The sequence below is a fragment of the Larus michahellis genome, chromosome 3, assembly GCF_964199755.1.
Source record: "Larus michahellis chromosome 3, bLarMic1.1, whole genome shotgun sequence".
NCBI classification, from domain to species: Eukaryota; Metazoa; Chordata; class Aves; order Charadriiformes; family Laridae; genus Larus; species Larus michahellis.
Window position 1 is genome coordinate 38,370,859 of NC_133898.1, and position 26,956 is coordinate 38,397,814.

At 34.0% G+C, this 26,956-nt stretch overlaps 1 protein-coding gene across 1 annotated transcript in view; it reads right to left on the reverse strand.

Annotated features, from left to right (window-relative positions):
• The window catches only part of DNAH8 (dynein axonemal heavy chain 8), a 132,401-nt gene extending 108,108 nt beyond the window's left edge, over positions 1-24,293 (reverse strand). Inside the window, exons 1-19 of the mRNA XM_074579718.1 lie at positions 24,171-24,293; positions 22,635-22,824; positions 22,102-22,265; positions 21,146-21,322; positions 20,700-20,813; positions 18,446-18,553; positions 15,846-15,947; positions 14,232-14,378; positions 13,079-13,276; positions 12,455-12,531; positions 11,888-11,987; positions 10,012-10,131; positions 7,878-8,013; positions 6,691-6,878; positions 6,072-6,152; positions 3,797-3,913; positions 2,976-3,095; positions 1,999-2,128; positions 751-860 (exon numbers count right to left, since the gene is read on the reverse strand). Coding sequence (XP_074435819.1) covers positions 751-860; positions 1,999-2,128; positions 2,976-3,095; positions 3,797-3,913; positions 6,072-6,152; positions 6,691-6,878; positions 7,878-8,013; positions 10,012-10,131; positions 11,888-11,987; positions 12,455-12,531; positions 13,079-13,276; positions 14,232-14,378; positions 15,846-15,947; positions 18,446-18,553; positions 20,700-20,813; positions 21,146-21,322; positions 22,102-22,265; positions 22,635-22,824; positions 24,171-24,278 — 2,487 coding nt within the window. The 5' untranslated portion in view covers positions 24,279-24,293. The remainder of the gene's footprint in view (positions 1-750; positions 861-1,998; positions 2,129-2,975; positions 3,096-3,796; positions 3,914-6,071; positions 6,153-6,690; positions 6,879-7,877; positions 8,014-10,011; positions 10,132-11,887; positions 11,988-12,454; positions 12,532-13,078; positions 13,277-14,231; positions 14,379-15,845; positions 15,948-18,445; positions 18,554-20,699; positions 20,814-21,145; positions 21,323-22,101; positions 22,266-22,634; positions 22,825-24,170) is intronic.
• Positions 24,294-26,956: the final 2,663 nt, after the last annotated feature.

Sequence of the window (26,956 nt, forward strand, 5' to 3'; positions counted from 1 at the left end):
AGTAAAAGCTGCATGAAAAAGAGAATATAGCATCTGAGGAAACTCAATTTGTCTTATTCAGAGACAGAATACTGCGATCTGGATGAAGTCTCATACTCCTTCAGAAAAGCAGCTCTCCATATTAAAAAACCCCCATCATGAATTATCCAAGAATATTGGTACATATGTACCCTTTTCAACTAAGAGACAAATACAGTGAAATCTGACTGTATTGGATTAAGAACATAAAAATACAGGAACGTGTAATGATCACTAGCGCAAAACAACAGAATGCAACCTAATAACATTATTGCATTTGTGCTTGCAAGTTTGTAAGTCTTTGTTCTCTACTTCCACTTCAGTTCTCTACTGATTATGAAGGGATTGTACTCTTCAAGGAAAAAGTATGAAGGTGATCTTGGTGAAGTTGGAAGAGAAGGATAGCAAGGATGAATGTTTCTGCCCAGCCAAGAAGGAAAGCCTGTGTTACAGCTTAGGCATAATATTCTCTCCAAACTTTTACATGTACCACGCACGTATTGAGAATCTGTTTAATAAAGGTGATAACTGGAATAACATGGAATATATTTTTGAAAGCTAAAATCCACCTTAAACTCACTTTGTAGGGAAACTATTTCATCATTTTTACATGACCTGTGACATCCTCTATGTGATGTCCTTCTGTAACATGGATATCCAGCTACCAAAACTCAAGATACTGTATACTAATCTGATCAGTCTGAAAAAAATTCCCTTCTTACCACAAAATACCTTTTTAAACTCATCTTCTTTATCATTGCCCTTGCTACTATCACCACGAAGAGATGCAGAAGTATTCTCTTCTCTCTCCTCTTCATTATTTCCAAACGCTATGTGTTTTTCTTTTACTGCAAATTTAAAAAAAAATAAATGTATTTTTTGTTAACTGAACATTGTGTCTGCTTTGAACCATGCTTTCCTCCCTATTTACAGGCAAAACGATATTGCTTTTTATTTTAGTAGTAACTGGATCAGCTAATTGTTTTTATTTCACACCATATTTTCATGCCAGGAATCCGGTTAAGAGCCCAGCCTATAAGCCTCAGCCTAACAAACTCCATGCACTACAAATACGTTATTAAAGACAGGTAGGCATACATAGGTATATCATCTGGAAATGGCAAAAAAAATATACATATAAATAATCAATATAAATAATTTAACAAAATACAGAGCAGTATCTTTTCATCAGGTTTTTCTGGTTGCATCGTATTGAACTACCTGGAGTACTGACCCTGACTATGCCTCTACCTATACCTGGAGGAAACTGAACACAGAAGGAAAAAAATCCTATGTAAGTAAAGGAGCTCGATTACTGATTAAGTTTCACAGTATATTTTTCTTTAAAACAGAGTATTTTTCTCCAACTATAAACTATTTCTCCTATAATGGTACAGGACCTCCCAAAATCTTTGTGACGCACTCCAGAGCAGTGGGAACCAGCCATAGTGATCAGCTGTGAGCCTTGTACACTGGCAGTTGACAGTCAACTGACTGTACTACTTCAAACTGACCTGCAACTAAAGCACTAGTATTTGAGATACAATTCTACTGTGGCAGAAAAGTCACAAAGGGAGGGACAGTACCAAATGCCTGACATAGCTGAGAAGAGAGGAACACTGTATTTCACTTATGGAGAGGAAAAAAAAAAAATAAATGAAAAAAGTTATGAGTGACTAAGAGAAATGGAACCATAACCTTCTTCCTCTAGAGCAAATTCCTTGATAATCTAAACAGAAGGACAGAGTTTAATTCTAGGAATTCCACCAATACTGAATTACAATGTATTTCATAGGCTAGTGGTTTAATTTGACAGCAGTAAATGAAGGCAGGACTGTGACACAGATGAAACTATAGTGGGAGGGAGAAGTCTGAAGAAAATTAGCTAGAATTCAATTTTGATACGTATTAGCTAGATCTACAGAACTAGGGACAGAAATTTTTATTTAAATAATCAACATTATCTACCTGGTAATACACGTTTTTCTGAGGTTTTCTTAGGATGTTTCATTTCATAATTCTTTTCAAATACAGATATCAGTTCTTGAACAGCATCTTCAATGTGCATGCTTTTGTGGTTCAATAATTCAGCACATTCTTTAGTATAAGCCTGTTAAATAAAAATATCAATGAATTATCTTAGTATCACTGATTATCTTATTACTGTTCCTCTTTATGGAGAGCCAAAACATTTCCCTCAATATTGCATTCTTCAGACTGAAACTATTTCAATGAAACAGCAATATTTTTAAAAGAAAACTGAGAAACCAAACCAAAAATCTTTACTTAAAATGACACAACTCTTCTTTTATATTATCACTACATTTTTAATGATTTTTTTGTTGTTTTTTTGTTTTATTCATTTATTTGTTTGGGTTTTTTGATTTCCATTTTTGAGATGCAATGGTATTTTTAAGGGCCAGAAGAAAATTCTGCATATTGAAGGGAAGTCACAGTCTGAATCTCAAATTACCCAAATACTCTTTCGACTGTCCTTAATAATTTTATTTACTTGCACTAATTTACTAAATGAATACATTTTTAGCCTCATTTGTAATCAAGAAAACTTTTAAATTCTCAAATATACTTGTTGGAAAGTATTTTTTGCCTTCTCCTTTAAAAAAACAGTTTGGAAAAAAAATGGAGGAAAAAAAAAAAGGCTGCATATGTCTGAGTATCTTCATACAAAAAAAACCCTCATCTAATTGTGAAGCAGTTAAATAAATAAAAATTATCTATGAAATACTACAGCTTAAGTATCTCAAATACCTAAGAACCAATTTATCTTCATGTAAAATATTTTAATCAAATATTTTAACCCAAATATTTTAATAATAAAAAAAAGTTCTGTATTTCTACATTAAGAAGAATTCTTTTCTAGTTTTATATTAATTTAATAAGACATTGTTTCTAATATGCTCAAGAATTCAAGTTCAAAGATGTAAAGTGGCACACACCTCATTACAGGTCAACATATTCTCTACTTTGATAGGATCATCTACTGGTAAGACAATTAAGAGAGTATTTGATATTTCTTTTAATATCAAATCAATACGCACTTCACTTAAATCATTAACCTAAAAAGAGAAAATCATATTAATACCATACAACTATTTTTAAAAACTTGTATTCTGTTTTAGAGGGTTCTAACAGATATATGATGTTTTGCAGAAAAATAAAAATTATATCTCTTTACCCTGTGAAAATGCAAGAACCTTACATAGTAGAAAATCCTCTAAGAAAGGGAATCATAGCAGAAAAAAAACCCTGGAGTAAAACCACCAACACAAAAGACATCAAGATGAAAGCAGACAAAAAGGAAGCACAGCAATGCCCCGTGAATTATCCTCCTCTTCTGTTATCTATAGAGGGAATTAAGGGAGATAAGTACCCTACAAAAAATTTAGCCTTTGCTAACACGTTCTATTGCAGACAACCTGAAATATGAACAATGAAAGAACAGATGTAATTCTGGAAGTTATACAGTTAGTTACTATTGCCACAGAAAACAAGAACTTGATTGCTAGAAGTATTTATGTATTTAAATCCTGCACAGTGTGATAATACACCCTCAAACATTTGAGGGTAATAATGAGAGAGAATCATTGAATATGTCATTCTTCAAAAAAAGAACATACTTTAAAAAGCAAAAAAAATATTCCTATGTATTTCAAGTGCTACAAAAATAAGTACAGATTAATTTCCAACATGAAGAATAGTGTACTGGAAATAATTTATCTAAACTGTCATTCCATTCATATAGTGATCAAGTGTATACCTGTTTCAAAAACTGTTTATATATATACAGAACTTGATCAGCTTCCTGAAAGAAACTTTCCAGTGTCACTGATGACCAAGTCAACATGGTAAGTCCTTGCCTCAACACAGCTTCCATCTACGCACAAAAATATAATTTCATAGATTTTAAAAAAAGAACCAAGAGCAAAACCAAAAACAATTTAAAACAAATGCCATTATTATTAGAATCACTAATGTAACTAATGAAAGAAAGAGTTGTGTCTAAGTTCTGCAAGAAAGGTTACAAGTTTTCAAGGAAGACACCAAAGAAATTTATGCAATATTGGGGAAGGGGATGGTAGTGCATACTACAGCCTCTGTCCACAACTGTCAAATGTACATGCTCAGCAAAGATCTTCCTCTTCCTGTTCTCCTGGATAGTGTCTTTTAGTGGCTTCCACTACTTCCTAAAATTCAAATCAAGTCCAGTATTGATCTTACAATTTGTCCTTTAACATATATCTTGATCACTCTCGACAGCATAATTACTTGTCTTTCAACCTCATGTATCTATCTAATGACATTTTTCATCCATCCCTTTGTGAATGACACTGATCCTCTCCAAATTTTCTTATAGTCTCGATGCTATTTTTAAAAATCCTCTCTTCCTACTGTTTCCCTTATGGAATTCTTGGTTCTCCATAGTCTATTTCTTCTGGATTTGTCATCAAGATGCTCAGCATGTAGCTGAAATCAGCTCATTTCCCTGTCACTGTATGATCTACACCAATGTCCTGCCTTCATTGCAGATCCTGTACCTTCAAAGGAGATGGGACTCTGAGGAAAATGAAGTCTTATACTACTGCCAGGCTATGAAAATCAACGTTTCCAGACTCTCTTACAGAGCTCCCCTGAAATTTTTGCCTAGCACTCCAAAACTTCTGACTGATTTCCAAGTATACAGCCACCACAATTTTAAATTTTGCCATCCCCATCATCCTTAAAGTGACAGAAATTTGATTTTGCTTAATTGCTAAGAAACTTTGAACTGATTCCACTCGGTTTTAATTTTAAATAGACGCCTATCATATCTGCTCTTTTATCTTGACATTTACCAAGTCACTGCCTGGACTTCACCCACTCCCTTCACCCTAATGCTTCTTTTTGCTATGTCTATATCACAGCTAAAACAATGAATTTAACTCATATAGACACACAGCTATTTGCAAACACAGCCATTATTATCACCTTAATATATATGTTTTGGGGAATATGTTTAACTCCACAATGCTGGGATGGTACTGTTACTGGTAACCAACATAAGCAATCTAGAAACAGTTTAAGGCTCTACATGAGTTACTGTCAAATTATGGCCCCCATATAGCCATAGATTACATTTGCCCATTCCATCTTTGGATTTGTGGTTTCCTCTCTTCTTCCTATACACCAAAGACTTCTCTCCCTTCTTCAAAAAAGATTTTCATCTTATGTTTTTTGTACAGCACTCATCTTTCTCTTTGGACAGTTGTTTCCTTTAAAATACAGAGGTGTATGATACCCTCTATGATATAATCATGTTTACAGTAGTATCACTAAAGTGAAGACTATCATCACTTTATCTCTTTTGTTTTTAATATTTAACTCTTAAGAGCAAGGACAAGTTTTTTTGTTTCTCACACTTCAGCACATGCCAACTAGGTAGTTACACAAACTTATGCAAACTCTGCAACCTTCCAATGTCATTATTTACAATCAAAAAGGGAAGAGTTACTTAGAACAACCACATACATATGCTTGCAAGTGCCTGCCAAAACAAAATGGCTTGTAGGATAGACATTCTGCATCTCCAATAAAACTGTACCTTTAGTGTAGTATATAACCTTTCTACATCACTGAAGAGACTGACTCAATTCACAAAGCTAATAATTCTCTCCAAGCAAAGACGAGGATCATGACATTTAGTATTTCAGCTAAGTAAAAAGCACAACTTCCCTTGAAAACCTCTAAAACTGAAATAAGTGATAATTTACTTCCATGTCAAAGTCGGAGATTTGTGTAGATAAATAGATCCACAAAGTCCATATTCTTTGTTCTACTGGGTTTACATCTCATAGGCACCAAGATTATTCTACCGTAATACACATTATTTTAAGCACTGTATGAGGGATGCAAAGAGCAAATTTTTGGTCTTAAAAGTTTTAGTAAAATTCTTTAAGTTCACAACATGCATATCTAAATATTTTAAAATTATAAACTATTATTAAGTTATTCTAACTTCTTCTGAAGTATACCGAAGTGCATTTAGCAATACCAACCTTTTTCATTTTTGGTGCCATTACATTTACAAAATTCATTGGTGTTTCTTGACACAAATCTTCATAACATTGGAGAAGACCCTGTTAATTATTAGAAACAATAGTATCAAGAAGAATATTTTTAGTGCTTTCTTTACTGAAGCAAACAACTTATTATATAACAAATCATCAGAAAAAAAAAAAAACACGAAAAGAAGTACAAGACTACGTTTGAAAACAAGTGTAGAATTTTACACAGACATTACATACATATGTACATCACTTCTGGAATGTAATGAATCCATATCATGCCAGACAAGGAAGAATGAAAGCAGCCTTCGTGCAAAACGTTCTTTATGCAAAAAGACAGGCTAAGTATGATCTTTATCTGGTGGTAAAGACAGCTTGAGCTTTAGTGACCATAACTTCAATACCCTCTTGAAACTGAGTATCATATGCCATATCATAAAGCCACATATACATAACTCAGTTTTCAAATATTCTCTTATGTTATGCCTTTAACTTAAACTACCTCATACCCAGCTTTAATCCTTATTTAACCATAGAAAAATTTCTATGGTTAATCAGATTTAATTTTTAATTTTTTTTAAAGAGAAATCATGATAATTTTTAAGTTTACCTCTAAACGCAATTTGTTTGACTTCAGGTTACTTTCTATTTTTACTATCTTTTTTGCTTGCTCAGGTACTTCCAGACCCAACTTTATCATACACTTTGTCTCTCGGACAATCTCACGAATTTGGGGATCAAAATTAACCAGGAACTTCCCAGTATTAGGATGACGTGCAAATATTGTGGTTTGTAAGGCTGTAAAGACATTTTTACATCAGTTTCTAAGACAAACAATTGTTTCCGTTATATAAATTATTATGGAACATAGATTTCTAATATTACTATATAGTGATTAAATATGTATGGTTACTTGTGAAATAGCTTCATGTTGTTTCCAGTTAAAGAAAATATACAACTGACTTTCACCATATTAGCTTTCTGCTATGTATAACCTTTCTCTTCATAAGCTAAACAAGCATCAGATCCAGTCTTATTTGTGGCATATTTTTTCTTAGCTCTAGTTAGAAAATTAGGAAATTAATTTTCTAAGCACCTGGAAACACAGAACTTCTATGAGATGCTCAGTATCTTACAGGAATTTGTTAACCCAGACGATGAATGCCTACATACCAATACCGCAAAAATACAAGACAAAATAAAAGCCCAAAGAGCAACATAAAAACTTCTATTGACTGTGTGATGACAAGATTTCTTATAGATCTACTCCTAGTTTTGAAGCCCATAGAATGCCTACAATTCACATGAAAAATCTACTAAAAAAAATTACACAAATATAATATACTCAAATATATTTTTTATATATATATACACACACACACACTCAAAAAATGTTCTAAAACATTTTTCTAGGCATAAAGTAATACTTGTCCTGAGAGGGAGCAGGATAATACAACTGTATAATTTCTTATGGTAGAAAGAAAGCAGGAAGAATTATTAGATGGTATACATAAAGAATTTTAATACAAAAATGAACAACTGCGTGCCTTAAATTTGTTTCACTGCTGTTTCTAGTCATCTGTCAAACAATGTATCAAATCTGCAATCCACTGCATCAAAACCAAATTTCAAGGTCAGTAAGGGACAGAGATTTGTATTATTGGGCCTGCTTATTGGATCATGACTAATTTGCACATTTTAAGGGTAAATGAGGCTTTAAAAATTATCTGATTTGACTTGTGTTAACTTAATATTCAATAACAGTTAAAAAAGCCAATTACATATTTAATTACTTACGGTACTGTAATTGTGAAATTTCCTTCATCCATGCATTATGATAGACTACCTCGAATTCCACCAATACACAGGCAATTCTGTTGTATAATCGAACAACTGCTTTACCTTCTGGACTTGCCAAGATATTTGACTTTTTCTATTAAAACACAGTACATTTAAATTAAAACCATACCATTTGCGTTTTTCTCAATTTAACTATTGACTATACATTATACAAGTTAATATTGCAAATTATACGTAAGTTCTTAAAACTGTATCAAGTATTTGTGATGCAAATATATACAGTGATAAAGTCAGTAAGAATTTGTAAGTAATAAATACTAAATATTTAACACATGTAAGAACAATTACTTTATTATACCATAATTCACAGTGAAATGGATGCTCAGCTCTACTCAAAATTTAACAGTAACTAAAAATTGATTTTAAAAAAAAATCTCCTTTTTTATTCAGTAATGATATTTATGTCTGTTTTCTTTGGAGTGGATTTAGGTGATCATTATTCCCATCTGAGGGAAACGGGAAAGTGGAAATCTCTCTCACATAAATATTAACTTGACAGGAGACCCTAGATACTTTGTAGGAGAATCATTCAAACAGTTCAAGAACTACAATTGCTATAGTAGATCCTAGTATGGCAAGATTCTGACTATTCCAATGAAGGAAGGATATCCAATACCAAGAAATACCCAAGGGCCATAAATGTTAAAGCTTTATGTGGCTGGTACCAAACTTCAGCTGTATGTTAAGTGGTACAGAAAACATAGAATAAACAGCTCAGTAATGGAACTCCCTGTTCCCAGACTAGTTCAGAGATCATCTGTAGTGAAACTAGTGACCAAATTCTCAGTTAAAATACTGCAGCTATTGTGTGGGTTCTTACAATAAACTTGCTTTTTCAATGGTACCAAAACACATACACCAGACAATTTCAGAATGTCAGGCAGTCCACATTTGTGCCTTAAGCTACTCCTAGCAGCCGCTTGGTAGAGAGACATTATTCTCCACAGAGAAGGCTATGCGGCTAGAGGATCAGAAGAGGTGGGCGCTCAGTTAAAATACAGGACACAAGTCTTATGTATAAGCCCAGGTCTAGTCCATTACAAAAAGAGGAAGAAAAACGCTACTGTCTGGAATGACAAAATATTTCTCTGGGCAATACAAGGACAGACATATGAACAGTTCAGTGCATATTTCAAGCTTAGGGTGCAAGTTCAGTGGTAGGTCAAAGAAACAGTTCTTCTGGATTTTAGTAAGGCTTTTTATACTGTCCCTCACAGCATCATTCTGGACAAGTGGTCCAACTGTGGAATGAATGGTTTTACAAATGGCTGGAGGTCAGAGCTCAAAGGGCTGCAGTGAATGGGGCAACATCTAGCCAATGACTGGTCACCCGCTGTGTTCCTCCAAGTTCAATGCTAAGGCAGTTCTGTTCAATATGTTTATCAACAACTTTAGAAGGATGTTAAGGTCCTTGATGCATCCAGAAGAGGGCAACAAAGCTGATGAAAGGGCTGGAAGGAATGTCCTATGAGGAGTGACTAAAGACTTTGGGTTTGTCTAGTTTGGAGAAAAGGAGGCTAAGGGGTGACCTCATTGCTCTCTACAGCTTCCTGAGGAGGGCAGGCAGAGAGGGAGGTGCTGAGTCCTTCTCCCTCGTACCCAGTGATAGGACACATGGGAATGGTTCAAAGCTGCACCAGGGGAGGTTTAGACTGGACATTAGGAAGCATTTCTTTACTGAGAGGGTGGTCCAAACACTGGAACAGGCTTCCTAGAGAGGTGGTCAATGCCCCAAGCCTGTCAGTGTTTAACAGGCACTTGGACAATGCCCTTAACAACACCCTTTAATTTTTGGTCAGCCCTGAATTGGTCAGGCAGTTGGATGCTATGATCGTTGTAGATCTCTCAACTGAAATAGTCTATTCTATGCTATTCTAACACTACATCTTGGATCTATAACAGTGGTTACTGCAGAGCATATTTCTTTAACTAGATACTCACATACAAATAAAAAGGTTGCCTAGCATATGAGAAGTGGCATAATCATAGCCAGAAACATTATGGTCACTCTACTGAAGCAAGACAGTTCACTGTTACACAAAAAACCTCATTTTTCCTCACATGAACTTACATGGAAATAGTTGATTGGTTCATTTATCCTTCTGAATAGCTGTCTCACCCACAGTATCTTTCCTGCAACAGGTGGCATATTTCGAGCAAGAGGAGGGTCATCTTTCTGAATTTGGTAAAGCTACGATAAGAACAATATCACTAAACACATGGATTAAAAAAAATCTGTTGAAATGTTAAACTGTTTTTCCTCTGGTACCACAATTTCTTCCTCCTCCCAGATTAAATATGTGTGGAGTCACACAACAGTTCAGTGAGAGAAAAATGGATTGCTTCCCCCATCTGCAAAGCTTCTGAGAGGCACACATTGATACCACTGTTGGTATGTCTCCTGTCTTCACTATCTCATGCTGTTTCTTAGCTGTGCTTACTTACGACAGAGCCCTGAGTACACCAAAAGGCATTGCAAACCTAGGTGCTGAGCAGGCATATTCAAGGCCAAGCCTGACAGGTGCAGCTGTGTAACTTTGGAGCCATCTGCTGTGAAAGCAAGCTGTGTAACTGAGTGTTGTGAGAACCATTGTTGGGGCTTTTCCTCCTTTGCTTGGGAACTCCCCTCAGGAAAAGCCTCAGCTACTGAGAGGTTTTACCTGAGTGGAAATATCAACATTGTTTTTCAGACACATACAGCTGACTAATAGCTAACATTTCAGGAGATGGACTCAATGATTCTTGTGGGTCCCTTCCAACTCAGGATAATCTACGATATGCTCTTTTATACTAACTTCTCATCAATATGCATGTAAAGACTCCCGGGTACACAGACCACCCTTTTATCTCTGAACTGGTGAACTTAAGAGAGGAACTGACCTGGATGAAACCCCCTCAGAAAACATACCTATTTTTTTTTGGCTGGGAAAAAGCAGCCAGGGGTGGGGTCAGCAATTTCTTAAACAGGCAGTGCTGCTAAAAATAGGTTCATCAAATTAAACCAGTGATTAGAGGTTCAGGAAGTATTATATACAGTGAGTAGACAGGGAAGGGACAGTGTAAAGAGTGTTTCAGAGCAGCTGTGTTATGCTACAGTTTTAAGTCACTGCTTAGAGGAACCATTTTCTAATAAGTGCAAAGTTTACAGATACTTGGCTCCTCAAGTAAACATGTCATCCATCTGAAAAAATGGAAACATCTCTAAAAAATATTTGCATCAGTCTGGTTTTCCAGATTCTCTTTATACTCATTGAAGAAAAATGGCCATTTCAAGAGAATTATTTAAATCTTCAGGTTAACACATGAAATAGATCAGATGAATTGACTCTAGAATACTCATTTCTTTCTTGAGTAAAAAGACGTCTAGTTCTGATGCCGATGTTTATTTTGCAGACACATAAAGACAGGTTGATTAATTCCTCTCTAAAAATTTTAGGTCAACTGATGTGAACAGTCCCCACAAGTTAATTCTCATTTGTGATACAGTTATGGTACACTACAAAAATCATGGAAAATTACTTTTTAATGAACATAAATGCAATTTACCTACATTTTATACCTATTTTATATTGTTACAGCATTAGATAATAGCCATGTATAAATGCAAATTAACTGTAGAGACCTTACATAAAAAAAATGAAAGGTATGTGCAAATGATATACACAGCCAGTAAGGAACATACTAATTTATTCTATAATTGATGAAGGAATAACAGAAAATATTTTAGTTTAAAGAGTAAAACTGTGATGACACATTTGCCTGCAAGAGCACGTATATCATATTTGCCTACATACTCAAGTCTGTTTTCTGTAACAGGAAAATAGAAGTATGATAAATTGAGCATTTACAGTCAATGAAATAGGCAGAATAAATAGAACTATTCATATTAAAATATTTGCTCTTATTTTAACATGATGTTTAAAATTTATTGCAAAGAAATTAAATACCTTTTTAATAGCTTCAAGTTCTGCTACATAATGTTGAAGAATACAACCAACTGTATGTACTGTTTCTTCTTGAAGGCATGGCATTTTCAGATTTTGAAACCTGTATTAAAATGAGTACCCAAAATGATATTTCTAAAACACAAATAACTTTTTTTTTTATTTTATTTTAGGGTATATGAACATTATAATAAATGAAAAAAGCACAAATCTAGGATATACTTCTGGATCTGGCAAATTTTTTTGCTTTGAGCAAGTTTAAGCAAGTTGAAAAGTTCTGCTCTGGTGGGGTTTTTTGCTGTTGTTGCTGTTGTAGGGTTTTTAGGTTTTTCTTTTAGTATCCTCTAGTATATACAAAATAAACTGTAATGAAATTAAGAAACAGGTGAATATATTGATTCCCATAGGAAAGCTAAAATACATCTTTTATGATGATTACATGGTTCAGAACACCAATAATGAAAAAGTCTTGATTAGGCCCTTTGTTCTAAAATTAGCTGTGTTATTTAAATTGTGCTAATCAGTAATTTGAATTTACTTCTAAATATTTTAAAATATAACTGCCAATACCTGTGAAGTAACTGAAGTGCATGCTGTGAAGACAAAATTCTCCCAAAACAGGTACGCATAAAGGTCTGTATTTGTATCTAAAGAATACAAAATTTGGTATAGTTTTTCCAGTCATATAATAGTATTTTGATGTCTGATAATTTCTTAACTTAGTAGCATTTGGACTCGTTACTGCTTAAAGTACAAAATAGCAGCCTTCACCAATCTATAATCAATAAATAGCTAGTATCAGTCAAGTCATGTCTTAAAATGCTAGACAATTTTAGCAAAGAATCAAATCATGTTTTGAAAACACTTGCAGATTTGTTCTGCCCAAAATCTAATCATGTGTTTTCAGGCTACTAAACCACCTCCATGTAGATCACTCTCTCAGGTCTCATAATTTTTGTCATTTTGGCTGCAGATCTTCAGTGAGGACTGTATGATATATTTTACAGCTTCCTTTGGAAGGAGGAGAAAGAATAGGAAAAGCCTCCCTCCAGACAAACACAAAATCTTTGCTCTTTGGAAGAAGAACAATGTAGCCTATTCACAGTCCAAAGTCTCACTGACATTCAGGGAGATACTGAGTAAGTAGTGATGAGATTCTTCCCCAAGTAAGTTATAGGTAGCAATATTACTTACCTCTAAACCCTCAACTTTTGCCATGAAGTTCTCAAAATCCACATCAAATTCTGTTTTTCGTGGATCAAGGATGTCATATTGTTTCTGTTGAACACTTTGGTAGATACTTTTGAATTTTATTGACATAACATCTATCCCTTCAATGGTAGACAGACTCAGTGCACAAAATGTTTGTACTACAGTTATCATCTCTGTTATCTGAAATATAAACATTATATTCATCCTCATAAAAAATTATTTGTTACTTCCTCTATAAACTAAAACTTGAGTAAAATAAAACAAACAGTAGCCACTTCTCTAACTGCTGCATTCAGAAGTGTGTTGCTTCTGAACTTTTAAGTCAAGTATTTTCAACAGAGCATGGTTAATTCAGTTTTCGTCATCAGTTTTCACCACAACCCAATACAAAGTGAAATCATCTTCGGTTTTTTTTGATGGTAAAGGGTTTCTTATTTATATTTGACTGTTAGATTCAATATGGAAAAAAAAGAGTTAAAACATGACATATGCATACTGATTACACAAAGAGATTTCACAGAATAAAAATACCAACCATGCAGTATATATCATATATATATATATATATATATATCTCATATATGAAAAAGAAAAACATCAGACACTCACAGAATTCCTACCCTGTGGTGACTACTCCATTATCGTCTTATCCCTTGTCTGACCTCACTCTACACCAAGGAGAACCTATAATCTTTCCTATGAATGCTAGTTTAAAATCCTTTCATCAGGTTAGCAAACTAAATGTTAAGATCACACCAAGCAGCAGAATCATCTGAAGAACAGTGTTTGGCAGTAACTGGAGTTTTTAATGCGTTAGGACACTGTTCAAAAAAGCAAAAGTATGTTATTTTTAACATTATTTTAAACCTCCTAAAATAATGATCTAAGTCTAGGTCAATTAGATTATTTCTCTCCACTCTAACAGAGAGAAATTGAAAAATTCAGAAGGACATCGTGAGGTAATTACTTAAAATATTGGGATGACTTACTTAGGCAATAAAGTGCCTAATTTCTCTCAATAAAGAGTTATGAACTCCTTCACAGGATAATTAAGAGCATGTATGTTGACAAGTGTCCACCTTGTAAACCATTCTTTGCAGAAGCCCTTCTCTACTGATAATAGCAGTATACTCACTTTTTCTAATCTCCTACAAAAAGCTTCAGATTTTCCAAAAATGTACATTTCTGATACTTCAAATGTCTTTTCTCCTAGAGTTTCCAGAATCTCTTGTCTTGTTTGATGAAAGCATTTCTGATATTCTTTCAACAGAAACATGCAATCCTAAAAAGTGAAGGAATTAATACCATACTTGTTATGCTATGCTTATGGGTAAGAGACTGGAGAACTCAAACCTACTGTCATTCCAAAGTGGTTAATTATCACTGAATCTAGTTTCAGTCAACAGAAAGTAATGACTTACATGCAGTGGTTTTCTTTCAGTATGTGTAGCAAATATTTGCAACATACAGATGTACAACAGTACGTACAGTGAAAGACTTAACACTGGGAAACGAGTCACCAAAAAAGAAGGGGAAAGTAGAGGCCAGAAAAGAGCAGGTGATGACTCCTGCTCTAAAGAAAACTACTGAATATTAAGAAAAGCCATTAAGTTAATTAAGAATGGCAAGACTGTCCTCTGGGTAAGGATGGAATTTGGCATAACTGTCCATTTGGAACTCCCAGTGGACTTAACGGAAATTGGTTATACAAACTAACATGTGCTGACAAGTCTGAGTTAAAATGAGATTGAAAAATAATCCATCTCTCTCAGTATTTTAAGTAAATAATTGACTAAGACCTTATCAGATCTAAAAACAATGACTGGTGAGAAATGTAAATTCTATAATCACCACCGAATACTAAATTTTCTGTCAGTTCTTGGAAAACAGAAAGCAGATTTTATCACAATACACCAGCAGTCACCAGACTCTCTGAATATATAGTAGAATGAAGACTGATCACCATGACTAGAAACTGGGCTTATATTTCTCTCATAGAATAATGTGAGCTTGTCAGCTGTAGAACACTTACAGGATGACCTCAATAAAACAGATGAATTATTAGAATCATATCATCCTGTCAGGTCAGGAAAGATACATTCAATACATTTTCTTTTGTACCTCTGGACTTAATTTTTAAAGGACTATGAAATCCTACACCTTTCTGGTCAAGACAGGAAGTCAGCAGCTGAGGCCTGACACAGGAGAAGGTGGAAATGAATTCAGTATTGGCAAGCAGTAACCCCACAGCTGGACATATTTTGCCATGGCATATTGCATGTGCTTAATTAGTTCTTAATATGTCACCATCAGCTGAAGAAGAGGAAGACTCTCTTAGCACTGAACTTTCATGATATGCCAAGAGAGTCTGGTATTGGAAGGAGCTAGTGTAACAAGATGGGAGTCTATTCAAATACCAGGTTCCCCATGGTAGAGGAAGATGGTATCATATCAGATACCCTCAAGAGGGAAGAATGAGGATTATGCAGGATCACAAAATTCCTTGGTCACACATATGGTGAAGATGCCAATTCCAAGGTTATTGACAGACCACCCTGATAAAAATGAGGCCATTCTAATTTCAGCAAATGCCAATAGGCTAAGAGATGGGAAAACACTCAAAACATCATGAAATAAAACAGTGAAGGGGTGAGAAGTACTTGATATATATTGATATGGACTTCCTTGTGCATATCAATAGGTAATCAATAGGTTTGATAGGTAAATAATAAAATACCAAAATACAAACCTTAATTTTCCCAATGACTGTTGATGTCTCCTGCTCCCAGACACGAGACAAGCCACCATCTGTAATATACGCTCTACATGTCGTGACCATTTGATTTGTAACCTAGTGCAGACACATGAAAACAAGTAGGTCTCAATGTTCCGTAAAATCTAACAAAATTCCCACATGCATGTATTAGCACTATCAGTGTTTGGATAAACACTCCCAGAAGTGTATTTAAGTCCCAGGAAGTATTTGTAAGTACAGCAATACATATGCATAAACACAGAACGTCACCAAACACAACTCAAGAACAAAGAGAAGTTATTTAACTAAAACTAGTCTTCACTTACGTTGTCTCTTTACACTTTGTAGTGTGTACATCCTTATTTAAAAACTGATGTTAAAAAAATATCTTTCCTAGCAGTATGTCTTTACCTTGGTCTCCCATGGTTATGAAAAGGAGAGAACATTCTTCTACTTCTCAACCACAACAGTCCAAAGTTTGAAATGACAAAAAGAGACAGAGGAGCATGGGAGTGAATGCAAATATAGAAAACACATCTCAGAGAACAGCTACAGGTGGCTAATCTTTTTTGTTTGTTAATTAATGTGAACAATTCAAAACAGTTTTCCTGACACATGAATGTACTGTAAGCAGGTCTTAAGAATCCCTAACTGAATAAAGACTGAAAACTGCCACACCAAAGGCAGCCTCACACTGTAATACAATGACTGGTGAAGTTGTAGATAGGACCTTGTTATGATTTGAGGAACCCACAGCAATTTATTGTCATTTAGACAATTATTCTACCATCTGAAGACCCCTCCTCGCCCAGGACGGGGAATCAGGGGAAAAAAACAAGGAAACCGGAGGGCTGAAATATAAACAGATTTAATAGAATACAACTAAATAATTAACATTAATAATACTAAAGAACCAACATTGATCCTGATACCAATATAAGATATGCAAGGATTACACAGAGCCAATTCTACCAGTAGGAAGCCCCATCCCTGGAAGTGTTCAAAGCCAGGCCAGATGAGGCTTTAAGCAGCCTGGTCTAGTGGGAGGTGTCCCTGCCCATGGCAGGGGGGTTGGAACTACATGATCTTTAAGGTCCCTTCCAACCCAAACCATTCTGTGATTCTGTGTGAAGCTGTGCGCTCACAGCAATTGACAGCAAATGTCGGACACTGTGAGTGCTACAGCTTTGGGAGGAAAGGAAGGGCTCAGGGGTCCAGCACTGGGGGAAGTAGTTCTCAGGATCACAGCCATCTCAGAAGAGAGGGACTCCTCAGCAAACTTTCTAATTCATATTGAATGTGACGTTCATGGTATGAAATAATCCTGTTGGCCTGCTTGGGTCAAGTGCCTGGGTCTTGCTCCTCATCACCGCACCTGGCTAGTTCAAAATCACTGAGACCTTAAAACTCACATACCATACCTGGCTATAAAGTAAATTTTTTTCACAAATTCATATACTAGAATCTCCTAAAAATACAGTTTTCCCAAGCATTAGAAGAGACCTTACCGAAAAGTGAAATTATTGAAAGAGAAATTAGTCCTGTGTCGCTCAAACCAGGACAGACCTCCAGTGTCACCTCTGATCATCTTTAAATGGAAGCAAACAGTAAGTAGGACCTTAAACCACTGGATTAAAATAGAGCTTTTTCCTTGCTTCTTAGCACAGCTTCATGTAACCAGGTTGTTATTAACGTCTGTAGTGAAATGCTAAATCCTTTAAACCAAGAAATAATAGACACTAGCAAGTGTCAATACACAAACATATAAAAAACAATTACATAACATGCAATATAAACATTGCTGCATAATCCATACCTAACATCCGATGTGCGGAAAACGGCTCTAGCCATGGAAAAACATAGCCTCAGAAAAGCACATGTTTCTTAATAGCCTAGTTCAAACTGAATTGTAATAAAACTTTACACTAAAACCTGGGGTGCACTAAAATAAACACCAAAAAAGTGGTGTAATGAGGGTCTACTATGAATTTCCCCTATATGCTTACTGGAGGTGTGTATTTTAGGTATGAAGGATTTCTTTGTTTTAAAACCAGTACACAAAACATCTTCAGTGAATACCTGGATTCTGCAAAAGACATAGGTTTAATAGCTGGTCTTAATTTTCTGTTTAGGGTGGCAAAGTTTATGACCTAAGATTCAATTAACTTTTCAAGTATGACTTGCTTCTGAAACACGAACCTTTTGTCTTTCATGCATTTTGGAGGAACAGTCTAGTCGGACTGATGGCCATGAGCTTAATTAGGTCTTCAAGGCTGATAATAAAATAATCTTTGTGGATTCAGTGATTTAGGAAACAACTGAGCAGATTAATTCAAATCAGGAGATTAATCAAGAAGATAAAACCTGAAAAACTTGCTAAACCAAGAATAACAACAAAATTCCTTCCAGAAGGCAAGTCTCTAATCCAAGTTCAATCCTCTCCTGATCAACAGACTTCTCTTCCTTTCCTATGCAGACACACACTATTTATTGCCATTTCTTAACAAATGTCCTACCTATTTAAACAAAATGAGGTTTTTTCTCCTGAAAAACCACATAATTTTTATAATGAATATTATTCTTAATATATTTACCTTTATAAGCAATGATGTCATTCTCTCAGAAGTATTGTAATATCTTGAAGCACTGTGAATCATTCGTATAGCATTCATCAGGTTTGGTATTCCATCTGTCATTGATACCTTAAAACAGAGTTTTGATGATTAAAATCAAACATTGATCCAAAAAGTACAGTTTGCATTTTTTGGCACAAAAAGAAGTATTCTTCTAGCAGCTGACACTGTTTGTCTGTGATTAATGCTTTTGTTTTCCTTCAAATACAGCTGTTAAATATATTTCACGCAATTCCATTGTGACTACAATCATTACAATTAATGTTTCATTCAGGTATTTCACAAAACTCATGAAATAATTGTCACAATGTTAATTTCATTAATGAGCGTCTAATTCATTCAATCAACTTATGAAATATCTAAATCTCCCATGTTTCATGGAATCATTGTTCATATAATTAAAATCAAACCATGCTAATACAAGTGTTCTGTAATTCAATAACTTCCAGAGTATTTTGGAAAAAAAGAAAAAAAAAAGGTAAAAGGTAAAAAAAAAAGGTAAAAAACTATAAGTCATTAACATTATCAAGGACTCAGAGTTGCAATTCAGAACAGCAAGAAAAAGTAATTGCCCCTCAACACAGCAGCCAAGCTCCTGGAATTAACTTTGGGCTTCAAACTCAAAGTAAACACATTTATACTCTGGATAGACAGCGCAGGCATATGCATTTGGCAGAATAATGTGAAAGAAAGGCTATATAGTATAAAAACAAACCTCAGTGTCCACATGTTGTTCAACACCTTCCTCCCGCACCCTCCCACACAAAATACAATTCTGGGATTCTGAGTCTACTGGGTTTCTTTTCTAATCTTTGACAAAAAATAAAACCCTGAATACTGGACTATTCAAAGCCCAAGTTAAACGCTCACTCTGAATTTTCACATAGTAACCCACTTCAGCTACAAATGTGACTTTGTGTGATACTGCATACACTAAATGCCATATTTTATGCACACAATAAATATTATATTAAATCTGCATTCCTAAACCACTACTATTTAAAATACTTTTTAATATCAGATATTAAATTCACCTCAATACAGAATGTAGTTCTTTTAAAACAGGATATATGTAACTTGGATGTCATTATTTTTAAGTTGAATACAATAGAAAATCCTACCCAAAGTATCTTGATCAATGTTTCAAGAAATGAAACAGAAATTCAGATTTATCCAAATTGTTCCAGATTAAACAAAGCACTATAGTTACTGATCCTCTATTAGTAAAATGATGAACTCTTTAATGGATTTCCACCCACAAATGTCTGTCTGTGTTTAAGATAAAAAGAATTTTATCTTAATAACTTGTACAAAGTAGCTTGTTATTATGGCCTGGTACCTGGCACCCTCTAGTGATACTCTGAAGAGCTGAAGATAAACAGAGTCTTAGTAATACTGTTTATTGTACCCCTCTCTTCTACTATTTCATGGAATATCAGTTCTATATCATATATTATCACGGCCTTTTTGCTTCCCTCAGTTAAAACTTTGAAGTAGGATCCTAAGCTGCCAACAATTCAAAACAAATGCAACACTTACTGACAGAGGACAAGAGGTAAGGACAGCTAAAAAACAAAGCAGAACATGCAATTTTTGCTAGGGTATTTCCCCCTTCCACCCTATTTTGCAATAAGCGTTAGAAACATATACCTGTTATAATAATTAATAGTTAATATTAAACCTAGTAACTGTTACCTTGAACTAGGGCTGACTAGCCGACGTGGACAACCAATTATTTAAATTCTGACTAGCTGGTACTTCTGCAAATAGAAGCAGCTAATACTGTTTTCAATATCAAAATATTAATTTACCCATTTAGGACCTCACTAGGTTTCATTATTCTCTACATACTGAAATTTTGGTTATAGCTGTGTGATTAACCATTGACATATACGGAATTTTCAGTGAAAGACATATTTTGAGTATCTAGTATTATAAAATATGTACCTGTTTTAACAGGACTGACTTACAAGGCAATCATACATATTTAACTTTATTGATAAAATACATATTTTAAAATATTGTATTTTATGTAATATAGAATGAACTAACACTTTAACATTTAGTGTGACAGACATTTAGAAAAAAAATCAGGAAAAAAGGAAAAGTAAATTAGAAAAAAATACTTTTAAGCAAATACAAAGATTTCTTTTGCCCTGGGCATTCTATGTAAATACCTAAACTATGCTTAAAGAATGATGAAAGGCATACTTACAAGATCATAGTTGTAAAGTGGCTGACAAACTTTTTCAAGTGTGCATAAGTATTTCACATTATCTTTTGATTCATTTGCTGCATCTGTGATTCTGGCATCTAACTCCTGCCACATCTAGAGGGAAAACAGTACTGTAAAAAACTTCATACCTAGTGAACTATTTCTTTAACTTGCACTGATTTGCCAGAAGTAAACCTTGGTAAATTAATTTTTAAAAGGCATTTTCAAAGCAGGCAATAAAAGTTATTTTCATTTATGATACTTTTTGTCCTGTATCCCTAAAAATGTCTTGTTATTTCTCTTAATATATTAAGCACACCAGCACCATATCTAATTTTTCCTCTCTTAATTCTCCACAGGAAATATATCTTAGATGCCATGAAACAAAATAAATATTGCAAGCTTTGTCTACTATAGTAAAAAACAACAAGAAAAAAAATAATTACCCTTAGTAGTTTAGAATGTCCAACATTGAGAACATTAATGACAGCTTTGCAGTTTGGTCCTTTGATCTGCTCAATAATAAAATTAAATTTAGCAGACATACATTTCCAGTGCTGTAGTTCAGTCAGTGGACCTGAATCATCAGCTTCTTTCCTCATCTGCTTACTCTCAATCAGAACCTGCAATGAATTTGAAAAAAACCTCACAAAAGTCTACTATGGAGAACAGACAAATTATAAAGAAGAAAAGAAACACTCTGAAGGTACTAACTTGAAAAGGAACAATCTTGCAGTTATTGACACATGAAAATGGTTCTTATTTGGAAAAGCATCCTAAGTCTGAATTGAACTTAATCACATTCTTAAACTGAAATGAAGGCAACTAATACATACGTACAACTGCTGTCATAAACTCTGTGAATCTCAGCATATACCTTTTTTTTCTTTAATCAGAATCCATAGATTGAAATGCACTAAACGTAACTTCACTTGTAAAAAACTTGAAGAACTATTTTAATAAAAACATTAAATATCAGATGTTAAGTCATAAATGTACTCATTTGTATGTTGATAAACACACAGTCAGCTCTTTTTACATTTTTATTCTTGTGAGCTAAACACACAGAGTAGCCCTTATAAACAGAGTATGTCCCAGTCTAGCCAGATTATTTATTTTGACAAAAGGTTCTGTGCTTTATCATGGAAGTCCTGCATCCTTCTGTCCTCTCCTTCTTACTATTTGTTTATTAATTGTTCAGAAACTCTTATTCTTGGTAGATTGTAAGTTCCTAGGGATAAGGACTACCGACTTAACTTCACTTGTGCATAGAAGTGAAGCACTTGCCTTATTCAGGTGGAGATGCAGCTGAAGGCTTCAGCTAACTTCATGCAAGTCTCATACATCATTTATAAATATCTATCCATATTCATACTGGATTGATGTGTTAAGACAGACTTACCTGTTCAATTTGTCTATACCATATCATAAGTACTTCCTCTAGCTGGTGAACCATGTCAGGATTATCAGCTGCTGCAGTTACTTTCTCAAAGGACCGGAGTTTAGAAAAATTAATGTAATCTATTTTTTTCAACTCAACAGTTCCTTCAATGCTTATTATAGCCCCTGAAAAAAAACAACAACACAACAATTATAATACAGAAACAAGTAAGAGTCTAAAATTAATTTCTACTACTGTAAATTTGGGAATATATGTCTGCAATCAGTGTTGTTTCAATACAAAAGCCATTTCATTGCGCTTACATAAAGCAGAAAATCCTTATTTTTAAATCCAGTGTTCCTCCTTAAAAGTAACATATCACTAGTATTTTCTTAGGTAAATAATCTACTCATGTATTTACTATGCAAGTTATCGACCATTTTATTGTTCCTTGCAGAATGTGAAAAGTTCCTTACCTACATGCTACTGCCTTTAAATGGATATTCTTAAGTAGAATTCCTCTAGTTTGATTACTTCCTAAATATAATGCTTACCTTCTAAAAATGAAAGGTATCTGTTAATTGTTTCCATGAAATTCTGTTTGTCTTTCGTATCCTGTTTGGTCTGACTTAAAGCACCCCAATTATTTGTTGCAAAGATAGCCGGGACGAAAATTTTTTCTATCATATTCCTAACACCACGTAGGAGTCCTTCAGTGGCATCCAAAACACCAAAGAATATCTCCTGCATTGTAATAGAACGATTGTTAGTAATGCAGTAACTTAGACTGGACACAGTATTATAAAATCAGTGTATTTTTTTATAAAGGCACTCCAATTTGCCAATAAAAACTTCAATTTAAGAAGACAAAATCCTTACAAAATACCAATACCTACAATGTGACCATAAGATACCATTTAAAAAAAAAAAAAAAGATTTAATACAGTTTTAAATGGATGCCAGGTTATACTTTTGTAATTTCAGTTATTTCCCTATCATACAGAAAGTTTGGAAATTGTTTAGTAGTACATAACAATTAAAAATACTCTAAATGTCCCCATCTACAATTAGGTACTAAGTAATGAAATGCAAGTAGCAAAAATGCTCTGAAAGTCCATATCTGAAATTATATTGGAAGCAATTATCTGACTGAATGTATATTACTTCAGATCAGATAAAATTTTTATCTACTCTCCAAAACTAAACTTTACAAGTTCTGACTATTTTTAATATTCTAATATTTTAAATGTCCTTCAAATGAGCAAATATTTACATACTTCATGTAGCAAATTTCCTAGAACATAAATTTCCTTTTCTCATCACTTAAGAATTTGATGCAAAAGTAATATTTATGACCAATGTTGAGACTTTTGATAAAGACAGATCGTCTCTTACTTCTAATAGTCCTTTTTGCCCTTCGCCTTCCCAGCTCTCAAAAGGAATTAAATATTTTTAATACACAAAGTATATAGATTAATAATGGATTTTCTGTCTGAAGAATTTGAAATCACACTAATCAGTAGATACATATATAGGACTGATTCTTATTAATTTACAGTTCCTTGAGCACTGCCTAAGTATTAAGATGTGTAACTAAGATAAATGGAAATGAGTCCCACACTTATCTAAGAATTTGTCTTGTAAAGCAGAAAAACTCATGCTACGTAATTTACATAGGATAAATGTGTATTTCACACATTCAAAGACACATAAAAGAGAAAAGTACAAGTAAACTTTTCCTCTCCTGGTATTTGCAATAAAGTCTCCTCAGTGAGTCCTTCTACATCTAAAATGTATTTAGTGGCTTTAACCTCTTCAAAAACAGCAAAGAGAATGAGAAATTCATCTAAATGCTGACTTCTTTAACAAGAGTCCTGTCAGACACTGAATTCACAAGATATTCTGAGTATTTGCCGAGATAATACAGCTATTCATTGTCTACCCAGAAAGGAGAGCAAAAAGCATGCTATCGCTTAACATTAAAACAACAGTTACCAGTAACTTTAGTTATGTGACAACAGTGAAACAAATAATGGAATAAAAATAGCTACTTTTAAAGTTTTTAGTTTTTAAAATATACAAGAGAATACCTCATGTATAGTTTTTGCATTTATAGGGCTGTCATTCTTACAACGAACAAAAAATAAGCATAGTCCTACGAATTTGTCTGGTGTATTGTCCACATACAACTGCATCATTTTACTTCCTTTTGCAACTCCTGGGATTGTCCGACCACATTCTGAAAAGAATGTCATAGGTGTCACTATTTTTAAAGTAAGGATATTATACAATGCTTAAAATCAATATAGTGAAATAAACATAGAAATCATTTCTTCTCTTCTTTCGTGTGTAAGAGAATCAAAACCAGCAGAATTCATGGCTGTAATTGACAACATCATTAAATACCTACAACAAACATATAACATATATTTTACAAAGCAATTTTGGTGTATTGTACTGCACTGAAAAGGGAATTTGCTCAAGCCCATCATTTTGGGTTAATTTGCTTGTGACTGAGATACTTTCTTTGCTTATTTGCATTCACCCTATCAAACAAGACGTCACGCCTAAAGGAGAAAATAGAGAATATGAGATACCCTCAGGTCCTCTATGGATATAATCCTATGCAATTATTTTAGACATTGAATGCTAATTCTCTGCTGAGCACGTGAAAACTAAAAAATTTCAAATATTTATAATAAAAGCAAATTCAGACAGGTTTTATGAAAGTGTTTTCTAATGAGCTGGGGGCATAACTCCTTTAAGAAAAAGCTGCAACTGATTTAAGATTTCAAAAGAATTTATCTTTTTATAGCCTTCTTTCCAAGAATGGCTAAAATTGACTGAAATTTTTCTAAACAATTTGACTTCAAGTAAGCATTTAAAATATTAATTTTCAGTCCTTATATCAAAAGGCTGCAAAATTATGAACAAGTAAAAATTTTATTCTGGGAAACATTAAACAAAATTAACAATAGAAGCCACTATTACATCTGCCTGTATTAATATTACTAAAATTTTACCTATTCCTGGTGCTTCTCCTTCTTGATAGAAAATTTTCAGTGTTTTACTTCCTCCCTTGGCAAAAAAAGAATCAAAGGCTTCAAACTGTTAAATCAAAAAAATATTTGTTACTCAAAATATTTTTCTGTGCCTTTACGACATGCAAAAATTATTTGACTATGCCACTGTTTAAAGTTTTGGTGGCATATAATGTTCTTCCTCAAATATGGTGAGGTTGGTTAGCTGGTTGCTCCTGCTTGTTCAATCACTTTGAGACACTACGAAAGACACAACACTAAAGACACACAAAGAATGACTGAGCTTTCAGAAGTTCCACAGGTTTGGGATCTACTCACTCTACAATCCTACTGTATCTCATCTTTTAAGCATTCAAAACTGGAAATTATTTATGGGTCTTTCCAAATGTAGTTACAGTAATTAAATGGTGTAGGATTAATCTTCCCTCTAATTACTAAATAATAGTCTTAATTTTCAGAATGTTCCTATGAAGTTACACATATTTTTGCAGTATCTTTGGCATTTCAGTGAGGACTTGCTTAACAAATAAAAATGATCATCTTTAGAATATAAAAATGTCAGGCTGAGATGGGTGAAACTTGTTAGAACTGGTGGATGTGACAAGAATCCCTTGGGTCAAAATAACAGCAGCAATTATATTTTCCTTGAGGTCAGAAAGATGAAAAAGCCAGAATCAAAAACCTGATGAATATTTGCAAATCTGCCAGGAAACTAAACTGAATGATTTAGTCAGGTATCATTTTAGATAAGTTGCATGCCTTATTAATCATGCTTCCTGGCAGAAACAATCGAAATGATGGATAACACTTCATACCAAAGGGGCAATCTGCTACATATTTTGACTAATACTTGAAATCAACAAACATATGGAACAGACTCACCGAAGGGGCGTCCAAAATCATTTCTTCCACAGTTGTTAACTCTAAATCTAGACTGACACTGAGAACTTCGAATATGTATTTATATGAAGCATCAACTTTTGCTCTTCGATGTTCTCTTGCTTCTTTGTATCGAGCCTAAAACATTAAAGTCGTCCTTCAAACTAAAAATACACAGTGACCACAACGACCTGCTACTTAACTTGAAACTAATACTGAAACCTACTGTCTTGTATTGCAAGACTACAGAACTGCCCTACTCTTTAAAAATATCTATATTTTCAGAGGCTAATAGAAGAACAAGTTACCAAGAATTATTATAAAACGTAAAGTCAACTCTGAGGATATATCAAGGAAAAGCAAACATTAAATATACTACAGCTAGATTTTAAGATATTTGTGTGCCATATCAACTGATTTTATTTTTCACAATCAATATTTCAATTTATTGTATTAATAAAGGAAGGTCACAACATCAATTTAAAACTAAAGTATCTAGAGTGGGTAAATTTGCAGGAACTAAGCTGGGTACAGCTTTGCTTCAGTGTAAACTATTTAGTCAATATCTCCCACTTCCTTCCTCTATTACTTTAAAATAAAATGTTAAAATACTGCAAACATTGAAAACAAAGACTCACTCACTTTACACCAGCAATAATTTAATAAAAGAACTGAGTATAAACAAAACAGGAGGGCGGGGAGGGAAAGAAAAGAAATAAAAAATAAATAATTAATATAAACTGAATTTAATAGTCTGAGAAAAGATCCCTAAATCTATTTCAAGATCTAAGGCTGAATACTAAACCTGTTTTTCTCTTAGAACTTCTTGCAAGGACAGAACTCCACTAGCGCTCCGGCAAAATCTAGACAACTTTCGGCTTGCAATAGAAAAAGACTCTTGGGAAGAGGAAAAGCTTGTCGTTCGTCGAGTATTGCGAATAGATCTGGCTACAGCA